General features: G+C 60.2%; 1 protein-coding gene across 1 annotated transcript in view; it reads left to right on the forward strand.

Annotated features, from left to right (window-relative positions):
- CACNA1S (calcium voltage-gated channel subunit alpha1 S) overlaps positions 1-12,993 on the forward strand; it is a 55,495-nt gene that overhangs the window by 19,762 nt on the left and 22,740 nt on the right. Inside the window, exons 8-20 of the mRNA XM_043485773.1 lie at positions 1,481-1,626; positions 2,026-2,107; positions 3,804-3,964; positions 5,709-5,934; positions 6,485-6,692; positions 6,868-6,988; positions 7,305-7,419; positions 7,803-7,896; positions 8,474-8,543; positions 9,032-9,164; positions 9,740-9,869; positions 10,733-10,792; positions 12,554-12,660. Of these exons, the coding sequence (XP_043341708.1) occupies positions 1,481-1,626; positions 2,026-2,107; positions 3,804-3,964; positions 5,709-5,934; positions 6,485-6,692; positions 6,868-6,988; positions 7,305-7,419; positions 7,803-7,896; positions 8,474-8,543; positions 9,032-9,164; positions 9,740-9,869; positions 10,733-10,792; positions 12,554-12,660 (1,653 nt within the window). The remainder of the gene's footprint in view (positions 1-1,480; positions 1,627-2,025; positions 2,108-3,803; positions 3,965-5,708; positions 5,935-6,484; positions 6,693-6,867; positions 6,989-7,304; positions 7,420-7,802; positions 7,897-8,473; positions 8,544-9,031; positions 9,165-9,739; positions 9,870-10,732; positions 10,793-12,553; positions 12,661-12,993) is intronic.

The following is a 12,993-nucleotide window of genomic DNA, read 5'->3' on the forward strand; positions in this document are numbered from 1 at the left end:
AACTGGAACTTGACACTTCCTTTCAGAAAGTGGTCACAGCGCCGCCCGTGACTGGTCCCAGTAGGAAGCCCTTGTCAGATCCCAGTGTTGCAAGTTTCACTACCTTAAAGTCATGATGGTTATTAGACCTGCGACTAGATCTTGCCAGTTAATGAATTACTGAAGCAGCATTTGTTCAGCCGCTAAGTCATGTCCGACTCTTTGCAGCCGCACGGACTGCAGCACGCCAGGCTTCCCTGTCCATCACCAACTCCCAGAGTTCTCTATGTAATTTTAACACTATTTCTTTATGTCTCAACAACCACGTTTTCATAGCACTGGTTCTGTTGTCAGGCTCTGGTTTCTAAATGAAACATTTTACAATGCCCCCCAAATCCTCCCAAAGGGAGCATTTTCCCCATGGCTCTGAGGAGGGACCCACAGCTTTCACAGGAGCACCGAAGGGACCAGGGCACGAGGTGGCCAAGAACCCTCTTGGACCCTGCCCCGGCAGTGTGAGGGCGGGCGGGGTGAGCAGACCCTCCAGCAGCACCCCCTCTCCCGCCCCTCCAGCTGGCTGCCCCCCACCCAGCTCAAAGCCTTCCCCGACTCTCGGTCCCCCCACCCCAGTGCAGTCTGGTTTCTTCCAGGACCGGGACCCCACCCCACCCCCGAGGCCTTAGGTCTGTAAGCAGGATTAAATTCGTCAGGCGGCCTAAAGGGTCAGGGCTGCAGGGAAAACGAGTGATACCAGGCAGTTCTCGGCCTTCCCCAGACAATATAAACTGGCTAGGGCCAGACCAGGAAGTCAGGCCAGACGTCACTGGGGCTCCTGCACCAGCTGCAGGAGGGAGCCACAAGCCAGAGCCGCCTTGCTAGCTCCTGGGGTGGGATGGACGCAGTGGTGTGTCCAGGGGCTGGGCCGGAGGAAGGGCCCGAGGTGCTGTGCCCACCCCTTCGTGGTGTTGAGCATGGGGCCTGTGCAATACCTGCTTTCACTCCTGGCTCTTCAGAAATGGCAGTTGGGGGCAGGGGTGGGGGGAGTTGTCTTGGTATCTTTTGGTCCAGAGTTTGCACCAGCTACACATGCACGCAGGTATTTTTAGTCCCAAGTACTTTCTTTGTATCTTGTTCCTGGAGGAGAGGTGTGTCCAGGTGCAAGCAGGGTACAAAGGGTCACCGGTCACAGCCTGTCTTGGGAGGGTCCAGGCAGTTCTGTTAGGCAGTGGATGGTCGTGTCACTAACCCCTGCCCAAGGTACCCAAGACGAGCCGGGAGAAATGAGATGGGATGAGAAGGAACAACAGAGGGGGGCTGAGTGTGCCAAGTATCCTGGAGCTCGGGGCTTGGGGGAGGGCTGCCCTTGGCCCCCGGAAGGTCCCTGGACCTGGCGATAGCCCGGCCAGGAGGATGAGCGCGTCCAGCCTCAGAATGGGCTTGGTGACCCAAGAAGCTCCATCTCCCCAACTGGTTCCTCCTCCTCCTCCCCGGCCCCCTGCAGGGAATTCACCAAGGAGCGGGAGAAGGCCAAGTCTAGGGGAACCTTTCAGAAGCTGCGGGAGAAGCAGCAGCTGGATGAGGACCTCCGGGGCTACCTGAGCTGGATCACACAGGGCGAGGTCATGGACGTAGACGACTTGAGAGAAGGTGGGAGCCGTGGGCCATGGTCAGCACCCCACCCTGAGCTGCCCTTGCACCGACCCCCGTAAGGGCATCCCCACGCCCTGCTCCCCCACGGCCCTGGGGCCTGATGAGCAGGACTGACAGCTCCCTTTGCAGATAAGGAAGCGTGGCCCCTAGAGGGCAAGCCTGGCGCCTCGAGGTGGAGGCGGCCAGGCGGGCCCAGGGCCTGCCCAGAGCCCTGACTGCTAAAGTGCCTCGCTGCCCCCAGGAACCGCCCTCCCAGCGGTGCAGGCTCTCTGGCTCCCAGGAGGGAGGGGTCCAGGCCCACCCAGGGCCACTGCCCCAGGTGTCCCCGGTCAGTGCCCTTTCCTGGTACGTCCAGCCCAGAGGGGAGCAAGGCCGCCTCTGCCTCTCTCTCCCCAGGGAAGCTGGCTCTGGATGAAGGTGGCTCCGACACGGAGAGCCTGTACGAAATCGCGGGCTTGAACAAAGTCATCCAGTTCGTGTGAGTGTCTGCCCGGCTCCGGGTCCCCTAGCCCCAGTCACCCCCCCGTGAGTGGCTTCTGGGTCACGTTCCCTGAGTGCGGGTGGAGGGCACTGAGCAGATGACCTATTTCCACATCACGTGAGGAAGACACTGGGAGCCTCGGCTCCAGCAGGGCAGGCAGGCAGCATCGCAGGCCTCTGGGGCAGGGGGCTGGGGCCCCGGCACCTTTGTCTCAAGAGGACTGTGTGTTTATTTGATTGGCTGCTTCCAAATTCACACACAATTGTGACTTTGAGAGATCCAACAATAGAGAAATGCATCAAAGAAAAGATGAAATCCTTGCTGCCCTTTAAAGAGGTAACCATGGTAACAGATTTGCATCCCTCCAAGGCTGCTTCTACGCATTCATCTTACACACACATGCACGGGTGTGCACACACACACCTACACACACGAGTTTTTTACATGACAGGGTTTCTCATATTAACCCCTGTCTCTTCAGAACCAACAAAAGTACCCAACACACAGGAGGGCTTGCTGGATAAATGAATACGATCCACACATAAACTAGTAACTGACATTCTAAATTTAGAATGGTCTATTTAGGGCAAATTTATACACACGAAAACTTGCTTTTTTAAAAAAAGACTTTCTTTTTTTGGAGCAGTTTCAGATTCACAGCAAAACTGAGCAGAAGGCACAGAGACGGCCCACCTGTCCCCCACTCCCCGACCCTGCCCGGGGCCCCCACCATCAGAACCTCTACCACATGGTCTGTTTGTTACAACTGATGAACCTGCATGGACAGCATCATCACCCTGAGTCCAGTTTATGTTGGGGCTCATCCTGTGTTTGATGATGCATACCCACCATTATAATATCATATGGAGTATTTTTGCTGCCCTAAAAAGACTCTCTTTCTGCCTATTCACACCTCCACCCCCCATCCCTGGCAACCTACTTCTCCAAAGTCTTGCCTTTCCCAGAATGTCACAGAGTGTGATCTCAGGCGGGCTCTTTTTACTTAGTGACACGTATTTAAGGTCCCTCTGCAGCTTTGCAAGGTGTGATAGCTCAGACACACACCTTCTGGCGGTAGATCTTTGAACATAAAATATTCCACAGCATGAATATGTCGTAGTCTAGTTAATCTGTCCAGTCTGGGGCAGTATACACGGTGCTGAAGGGAACAGTTGTAAGAGTGAACATCTCTGCCCGGTGGATTCCTAGAAACAGACTTGCTGGGTCAGAGGGCATGGAGAGTCTGAACCCTGGTAAACGCTGCACAAAGGCTGTGCCAGTGATGGAGGTGCCCTTTCTGCAAACCCTCCCCAACACCAATATGAGCAATTTGCTAAAGAATTGACTTTATGACCAGCGAAACGGGGCATCCCAGTGTGGCTTTACTTAAGATGGAAACGTATGGAGCCCTACTCTGGGCCCGGCACTGCGCTAAACTCGGCACCTGTGTTGTCTCTAGTGTCCCCCAAGGTCAGCATCGCTGCTGTTCTCCTCTGAAATGTGAAGATATTTGCTCTAGGAGGCAAGATTTGCCACCTGTCTCTGCAGCTCACATTCTTGTCTCCTCTGGTGTGGCTGGAGGAGGGAGTGGGTGGTCAGACTAAGTGTGGCCGGAGTGGCCTGAAGGCAGCCTTGGGAGGGTGGGGGCTCTGGTAACACAACCTTTTCCCCTCCCTCCCTGCCTGCTTCTCAGCCGACACTGGAGGCAGTGGAACCGTGTCTTCCGCTGGAAGTGCCACGACGTGGTGAAGTCCAGGGTCTTCTACTGGCTGGTCATCCTGATCGTCGCCCTCAACACGCTGTCGATCGCCTCGGAGCACCACCACCAGCCCCTGTGGTTGACCCACCTGCAAGGTGAGACACGTGGCTGATGGCCAAAGCCAATGGTGCCTCAGGTTCTGTGAAGTCAGTTAGACGTCGACATCATTTTCTAGGAACTCTAGTGGTGGTCCTCTCCTCCACGTGGCATTACCAGGGGAAATATTAGTAACAGCAACACACTGGGGACACGCCAGGTGCTTGCCAGGTGCCTGGGCAAATGATCACAAACACAGCTCCTGGATGGACCGGTGAGCAGTAACTGAGCGCTTCACACATCCAAGTTTGCTCAAGCTCTACTGCAGACACAGCAGCCTCTCACCAAGCGTTTATAGCATACACGCTCTGTGTGAGGCCTAGTAAAGAATGCGGGGAACACAGAGAAGGAAGGTACCTCTCCCACCTTCAGGGAGCTTCCGGAGCCAAAGAAGAAGACAGATATTGATGAGTGATGTCAGGTCACATAGGGAGGGCAACGGTGGAGGTAAATGTAGGAGGAGGATTACAGAGGAGGGGGAGGCTGGATAGGAGCAAGACACTCTGGTTAAAATGATGAAAAAGATAAAAAGAAGGAAAATTGCTAGAACACTATCTTTTTCTGTGGGGAATAGACAGGAAATGTTACAGATCAGATGCAAGTATGCATTCATCCATCTGTTCATCTGTCCACTCATCCATCAATCTATCCATGCATCTGTCCATCTGTTCATCCATCCATCCATCCTTCCATCCTCCCATCCATCCATCCATCCATCCCCCCATCCATCTAACCATCCACCCATCCACCATCCATCCATCCATCTAACCATCCACCCGCCTAACTATCCATCCATCCATTGCAGCCAATATTCTTGAGAACCCCTTAAGTGTGTCAAGCATCGTCAATGCATTGTCAATAACTAACGTGGACAAAATGTGGACACTGTCCACCAAGAGGGGTCCGAGATGAATTTGAGGTCTCTGGCCTATGCAGATAAATGAATGGCAGTGCCACTTGCTGAGATGGGGAACACAGTCAGTGACCAGGCATTTTTGGGGGGTGGGGGAGGACAGGCAGTCCCCATCAGCTTAGTCTTGGGGCTGTTGAGTTTGAGGTTCCTCTGAGACACTCCAAGAGATGTTGAGGAGACAGACGCAAAGTAGGTCTGGGACCCAGCGGAGAGGTCTGGGTTGAAAAGTCAGAGTCTGGAGTTGCTGGCAGGCATGATAATCGAAGCTTGCCCTTAGAAGACATCACCAGGTCCCCAGAGGGCGATATGTACTCACGTGCTCAGCTCAAGTGCAGGACTCAGGGTGAGGTGGGGGTGCCTCTGTAGAGGGGTACAGGAGAAGCTGGAGGAATCCCAGGGGGATGTGGTGTCCAGGATGCAAGGGAAGCAAACATTTTAAAACTCAAGAGGGGACTTCCCTGGCAGCCCAGTGGTTAGGACTCTGCCCTTCCACTGCAGGGGACATGGGTTCGATCCCTGGTTGCTGTGTTTCTGGGAGGTCAAGGAAATGGGGTTAAAATACCCGTGGCTTGATTGCTGGAGTGAGGAGGGTGGGCCTGCCAAACACAGTACGGTTTACCTTGTTAGAAATCTAGGCTGTGTTCCTTCAATGGGGAAAATTCACCAGGTTTTACTGGATCTGGAGGGCAGGGAGAGGAGGATGTCCTGGAAACGCAGGGAGGGTGCTGGGTGCGGGGCCCTTGTGTCGCCGGCAGTGGGGGGGTCACTGGGGGCCTGGCCCAGGCGGACGCGCAGGGGAGTGGCGCTGAGCTGCGCGGGCCTCCCTGCAGACGTGGCCAACCGGGTGCTGCTGGCCCTGTTCACCGTGGAGATGCTGATGAAGATGTACGGGCTGGGCCTGCGCCAGTACTTCATGTCCATCTTCAACCGCTTCGACTGCTTCGTGGTGTGCAGCGGCCTCCTGGAGATCCTGCTGGTGGAGTCGGGCGCCATGACGCCCCTGGGCATCTCGGTGCTGCGCTGCATCCGCCTGCTGCGGATCTTCAAGATCACTAAGTGAGCGGGGGCGTGGTCCCGGCGCCCCGCCCCTTCCACCGGCGCCCTCCCTCCCGCCTTGCCCCGCCCCTCCCATCCACCCTCCCAGCAGGGGCGTGGTCCCAACGCCCCGCCCCTTCCACCGCCCCGCCCCTCGACCCTCCCAGTAGGGGCGTGGTCCCGCCCGCGCTGCCCCGCCCCTCCACCCTTACCCCTTCCACCTCCTTCTCTCCTGTTTCCTTACCTCTCACCAGGTTTATTGAGGGTCATGGAAAAGAGGGAGGAAAAGGGAAGAGACTGGAAGAGGAAGGGAAGACGGAAGGGGAGGAGGAGAAGGGGGTGGTGAGGAAGGATACAAAGAAGGGGGCGTGGAGTGGTCGCGGGCCGTGGGTGCAGGGGAGGAGTGGGCCTCACCCCCTTGGGGTTTAGAGTCTAGTGGTGGCCCCGGAAGTCAAACAGCCACCCTACTAAGGAGAATGAAATGACAAACCGGGATGGGAGCTTTGGATCCGGGCAGCCCCAGCCTCCCTGGCCGCCTCACCTCGGGGCCCCGGGCCGCCCCGTCTTCCAGGTACTGGACGTCGCTGAGCAACCTGGTGGCGTCCCTGCTCAACTCCATCCGCTCCATCGCCTCGCTGCTGCTGCTGCTCTTCCTCTTCATCGTCATCTTCGCCCTGCTGGGCATGCAGCTCTTCGGGGGCAGGTACGACTTCGAGGACACCGAGGTGCGGCGCAGCAACTTCGACAGCTTCCCGCAGGCCCTCATCAGCGTCTTCCAGGTAGGCCCGAGCCACTCGCTGCCTGCCCTGCCAGGCGGGGCCTCGCTTCCTCTGATCCGCCCCCCCCACCCCCCACCCCCCGCCCCCTCCATTGCGGGCGACGTTGGAAGGGGACTCTTGGACAACGTAGTCCCCAGGGAAGACCCTCACATCCCTCTGTTCCCCCGGACCCCAGGTGCTGACAGGCGAGGACTGGAACTCCGTAATGTACAACGGGATCATGGCCTACGGCGGCCCGTCCTACCCCGGGGTGCTCGTCTGCATTTACTTCATCATCCTGTTTGTCTGCGGCAACTGTATCCCCTGGGGCGCAGGGCTCAGAAGAGAGCCCGGAGTGGGGAGGGGCCAGGAGAGGGGCTGGGACCGGGGGTCCAGGTGCCCAGGCTCTCTGCAGGAAGGGGGGAGCGCCCAGGATCTGGAGCGGGGGAGGGGACACAGCAGGTGCCGTGTGGGGACAGCGGTAAGGCAGTTCCTTCCAGCAGGAGGTTAGGCAACCTCAGGGTGACTAGTGACAGCAGGGAGGAGTCAGTCCCAGAAAGACGGGGGGCCCAGAGCACGGGGGCAGGCAGGTCCTGCCGAGCCCAGCACCCCAGCTCCTTAGCGGCACCCCAGACATCCTGCTCAACGTCTTCCTGGCCATCGCTGTGGACAACCTGGCAGAGGCCGAGAGCCTGACTTCCGCCCAGAAGGCCAAGGCTGAGGAGCGGAGACGCAGGAAGATGTCCAAGTGAGTGGGTGACCCAGCGGGAGGGACCTGCGAGAGGGATGGAGGGAGGGCGGCCTGCACAGGAGAGCTGAACCGTCCTGGACCAAACTGCGCTCCGTGCTGTGAACCCAGACAGTGCCACCCTGACGGTGCCACGGCTGCACCCTCACCGGCCGGCAGGCCCTGGGCTGGCTGACACCGAGGCTGCCGGCGCTGCTCGCTCATCGCGGGGGGAGGACGCGCTCGGCCTGTGCTGCTCCTGCCCCCACGGAGAGCCCCCCTCCTCGAGCCCTGGGTGGGGTCGGGGAGGGCGCCCTCAGGCTGAGCGGACCCCAGAAGGTGGAGGTTCTCTTCCATGGAGGAGCGGGGCCTCCACTTTGGCTTTGCTTGGTTTTCCAACTCAGGGGGCTCCCGGACAAGTCGGAGGAGGAGAAGGCAACGGTGGCCAAGAAGCTGGAGCAGAAACCCAAGGGGGAGGGCATCCCCACCACCGCCAAGGTGAGCCCATTAGCCAATGGGGTGCTCTCAGGGGCCGCAGGGAGGGGCCTCTGAAAGTCCCCCTTTCGCCCATGCCTTAGGGTGGGTGCTGGGGAAGGGGGCTGTCTGCCTGGGCACCAGCCAGGTGAGGGCAGCTCCATCGCAGGGATGCCTTTGTGCTGAGGGCGCACACGCCCCAACCCAGGAGGCAGACTTCCTCTGTAGCGTGCCCCCTTCCCATCTGATACTGTCTGCTCTGCGGAGCAGCGCAGACCAGCTTCCAGCCCTGCCATCCTGATCCAGCCTGGGGGCTGAGGGAGTAGAGCTCAGAGGGGCAGGGGGTGGGGGGTGGTTCCTGGCCTGGGGACTCCTCTGTCTTCTGAGAACTAAGCGGGTATGGGGGGGGGCAGTGCTCAGGCTCAGACAGGCGGGGGTCCCGGTGGCTTTCTGGGCCTGGCTTCCCCTTTGTGAGACGGGAATGACAGTGACAGCAGCAGCCCAGGCCGGAGGGAGGCTCAGGTGAGCTCACACCTGCACGCCCTCCAGCCGGTGGGGACCACAACTCTGGTTTTCATCTTCCTCGTGTTCCTCCTTCCAGCTGAAGATTGACGAGTTTGAATCCAATGTCAACGAGGTGAAGGACCCCTACCCCTCGGCCGACTTCCCAGGTGAGGGTCTTGAGACCGAGGGCGGGGTGTGCTGGGGTGGCTCCTCCTGCTGGCTGTCCCCCTCCCCCAAAGGAGGGTTTGTGGAACCCGACCCCAGGAGAGAGAAGCTCAGAGTCCGTTTATCTCAACGGGACTCCTGCCCTCATCAACGGCAAGTCAGGGGCGGAGCCGGGCCCAGCACTGCAGTCGCTTGCAGAGCAGGCCCCCTGCAGCCCCAGCTTGTGAGCCACCCCAGGGGGGCGCATCCAGCCCCGAGACAGGAGCTACAGCAGCAAGGCTCTGGGACCTTGCTCCTGGCCCCACTTCTGGAAGGTCCTGAGGCCAACAGCTCTCAGGCCAGCGTGCTGTAGGGAAGGGAGGTGCCCGGCTGGACCCTGCTGGCCCCCCACGCCCTGGCTGCTGGGGGTTCACGGTTGGGTTCAGAGCACAAGAGCTAAGAGGAGAGCTGAACATGGAAAGACACCCCAGCCTCTCTCCCCTCCCCACAGGGGACGATGAGGAAGACGAGCCTGAGGTCCCAATAAGCCCCCGGCCCCGTCCGCTGGCTGAGTTGCAGCTGAAGGAGAAGGCGGTGCCCATTCCAGAAGCCAGCGCCTTCTTCATCTTCAGCCCCACCAACAAGTGAGTGGCCCCTCGGCGGTGGGGCAGGGTGGTGGTGGGGTCTCAGAGAAGGCTGCTTTTTGCTCCGAGAAGCCCACCTTCTCCCAACTCTCTGGGCCTAGTTACACTGTGAGAAAGGCACTCCTTTAACTTTGGATCTCTTGCCCCATTTAAAGTGCCAGCATCCCCAGGAGACATATATTTTAAACCTCACGCATTACTTACACCCGAGAGGGACCGGATATGTTGGTTCCTTTCTGACAGCAGAGTGGGGCTGTATGTCTCACGGGCTTCAGTCTGACACCTTTAGATAACAGACCATAGTTCTCCTGGAGTTTCAGCCATCAGCCTCAGGGCCGGAGAGCCGCCTGCCTGTGTTTTGTGTTTCGATGGGAGCCATGGGATGGGCAGAATGTTGGGGGAGGGCTTGTTGGGGGATGGGATAGGGCTGCTTAGCAACAGAAGGTGGGGCGGGGCCCGGCATGTCCAGCCAGAGGCCGCCTGGGTGCAGGCTGACCTTCCCCACTGGCCAGGGCGGAGGCTGCTGAGGCCCGAAGGCCCCATTCAGAGCCTCCTGACCGCCCCCTCGCCCGCAGGATCCGCATCCTGTGTCACCGCATCGTCAACGCCACCTGGTTCACCAACTTCATCCTGCTCTTCATCCTGCTCAGCAGCGCCGCCCTGGCCGCCGAGGACCCCCTCCGGGCTGAGTCCGTGAGGAACCAGGTGACGGCAGCCAACTCAGCGCCCCCCACTCCAGGCCTCCACACCTCACCCTGAGGCCCCGTGTTCAGCTGTATCCGCTACGTGGCCCCCTGCATCACAGTTGCTTAGAGTTTAAGTCCCCAGAGGGCCAAGACTGCCCAGCTCACTCCTTCTGGACAGTGTAGTCATAGCATGTGCCCTAGACCGGCTCTGGGTGCTGGGTTTCAGCAGTGATGATGGTAGGGATGGTGGTGGTGATGGTGGGGATGGTGAAGATAACGGTGGTGTTGGTGGAGGGTGGAGGAGGTGGTGCTGGTCCTAGTGGTGGAGGGGTGGGGAAGGTGGTGGTGCTGCTGACAGTGAGGATGGTGGTGATGTTGGTGAGGGGGCGGTGGTGATGGGGGATGGTGATGGGGGATGGTGATGGTGGTGTTGACCATGTTGATGGGGATGATGGTGATGGTGGTGATAGGGGATGGTGGTGGGGATGGGGGGTGATGGTGGTGATAATGGGGGATGGTGGTAGTGGGGTGGGGTGGTCTTGACGGTGATGGTGCTGATGGTGGTGGGGATGGTGGTGATGGTGGGGGGGATGGTGATGGGGATGGTGATGGGGGATGGTGGGGGGGATGGTGGGATGGTGGTGGGGGATGGTGGGGGGATGGGGTGATGGGGGATGGTGATGGGGATGGGGGGGATGGTGATGGTGGGGGGGATGGTGATGGGGGATGGTGGGGGGATGGGGGGTGATGGGGGGGCTGGAGGCAGTGGGGTGGGGTGGTCTTGACGGTCACGGTGGTGTGGTGGTGGTGCTGATGCTGATGAGGGTAATGATGCCGTTCCTGCTCTGCTGCTTCTCTTGCTGACTTCTGCCCTGCCACCAGATCCTTGGGTATTTTGACATCGGATTCACCTCTGTCTTCACTGTGGAGATTGTCCTCAAGGTGCGTGAAGGCCATGAGACGACACCCCAGGCTGGCTGGGACCCCTGCTTACACAGGCTGTGCTCCCTCAGGGGCTGGGTCGCAGGGAGGAGGGACAAGCCGGAAGGCCACGGAGAGCAGCAGGGACAGACTCTCAGGACCCAGGGGACCGGGTGGTCTCAGCTCAGAGCTGGCGTGAGTGGGCGAGCAGGCGGGTGGGTGCAGGCCTGGGGTACGGTCAGTGGGCAGCCCGTGCGCCTCTCAGCAGAGCGCCCTGCGTGTCTGTGATGCCTTGGGCACCTTCTTCCACCGTCCAGGCTCGGCTAGCCCAAGTGCGGATGGGGAGCAGTGATCTGTTCCCAGGCCTGGGTTGTCAGTGACTGAAAGGGCTCCCCCAGGGTCCCAGAGAAGCGGCTGTTGCCCTGGGCAGGGTTTCTGGCAGCTCCGCCCTCTCACGACCCCCCCAGCCCATCCCCTGCATCCATAGCACACCACTGCCCTCCTGTTCTCACGGCGGACCCACTGGGTTCACACCATCATGGTGGGGGGTCTGGGGGCAGAGGCCTCCCATCTGTGACCGGGACCCAGAGGGTCACCTCCACAAACCTGGAGGGGAGAGGGGAGCCATGCAAGGGGAGCAGGCCCAGAGCTGGCTGCAGAGTTAAGGGAGGACAGTCCCTTCATTCAGGGGCCTGTTTATTGAAGGAATTGATCAGAGGAAAATGGTGACTCCTTGGGGTCCAGGAGGACTTCTTTGAGGTGGTGACGTTAGAGTTAGGCCTTGAAATTGGACAGGACTTCATCAGACAGACAGCAGGGCAGTCCAGGATGAAACAGTGACTGATGCATTGTACAGAGATGTTTGAGACATGCTCAGAGAGGAGAAAGTGGCCCCTCTGGGCTGAGATACAGCAGGTTTGGGGTGGGGGGTGGCACTGGGCAAGGTCTTCAGTCTTGACGGGCTGTTGAACCTGACCCAACCACGCCTAGGACACTTTCCAGGGAGGAAGAGGAGGAGGGAGGAGGAAGAAGAAGAGGAGGGGGAATTGTATCTGCAGGGCAGAGGGCAGGCAGGGTTTCCATAAGAAGGAGACCCGGGGCGCCCATGGCCTCGCTGCCCAAGAGAGGTCCCTGAGTTTCCAGAACTGGGCGCTGAGGATGGGGCAGTGCCCTGAGGACTCAGCTCCGTGTGTCCCCAGGCGTCTCCACCAGGGGGAGTGTCCCAGCCACCCGCCAACAGGGGGTGTGTCCTCAGGCTCCACCCCACCAGGGGGGAGTGTCCCCAGGCTCCACCCCCAGGGGGGAGTGTCCCAGTCCCCCACCAAGGAGGTGTGTCCCAGGCTCCACCCCCGCCAGGGAGAGCGTCCCAGGCTCCATCCCCAGGGGGGAGTGTCCCCAGGCTCCATCCCCAGGGGGGCGTATCCCCAGACTCCACCCACCCAGGGGCGTGTCCCCAGGCTCCACCCCCACTAAGGGCGTACCTCCAGGCTCCATCCCACCAGGGGGGAGTGTCCCCAGGTTCCACCCCCAGGGGGAGTGTCCCAGCCCCCCACCAGGGAGGTGTGTCCCAGACTCCACCCCCACCAGGGAGAGCGTCCCAGGCTCCACCCCCAGGGGGGAGTGTCCCCAGGCTCCACCCCCACTAAGGGCGTACCTCCAGGCTCCACCCACCCGGGGCGTGTCCCCAGACTCCACCCACCCAGGGGCGTATCTCCAGGCTCCACCCACCCAGGGCGTGTCCCCAGGCTCCACCACCCCCCAGCATGTTGCCTCTCCCCCTAGATGACCACCTATGGGGCCTTCCTGCACAAGGGCTCCTTCTGCCGCAACTACTTCAACATCCTGGACCTGGTGGTGGTGGCCGTGTCCCTCATCTCCATGGGGCTCGAGTGAGTGGGGCAGCCGCCCGTGTTGGTTGGTGGGCACCGAGCTGCCCCGGGGATGGCGTTCAGAGTCCCTTGGGCTGGCACCAACTGGCCTGAGTGACAAGGTTCGGCGGGCAGAGTGTGTGGGAGACCGGGAGGGCATGTGGAGAGAGGGCAGTCGCCCCCAGCCGCGTGGGGAACACGGCGCTCGCGCCGGGGAGCTCCTGTCTGACAGAGGGGCAGGTCTGTGGGCTGCCTGGAGGGAGGCAGCCCGGGGCGGGAGGCCCCTCTGTCCCAGGACATATGCAGCCCCAGGGGAGGGCCAGACGGACAGGCGGGGGTGCAGGGAGTTGGGGT

The sequence above is a fragment of the Cervus canadensis genome, chromosome 13, assembly GCF_019320065.1.
Source record: "Cervus canadensis isolate Bull #8, Minnesota chromosome 13, ASM1932006v1, whole genome shotgun sequence".
In the NCBI taxonomy this organism is placed as follows: Eukaryota; Metazoa; Chordata; class Mammalia; order Artiodactyla; family Cervidae; genus Cervus; species Cervus canadensis.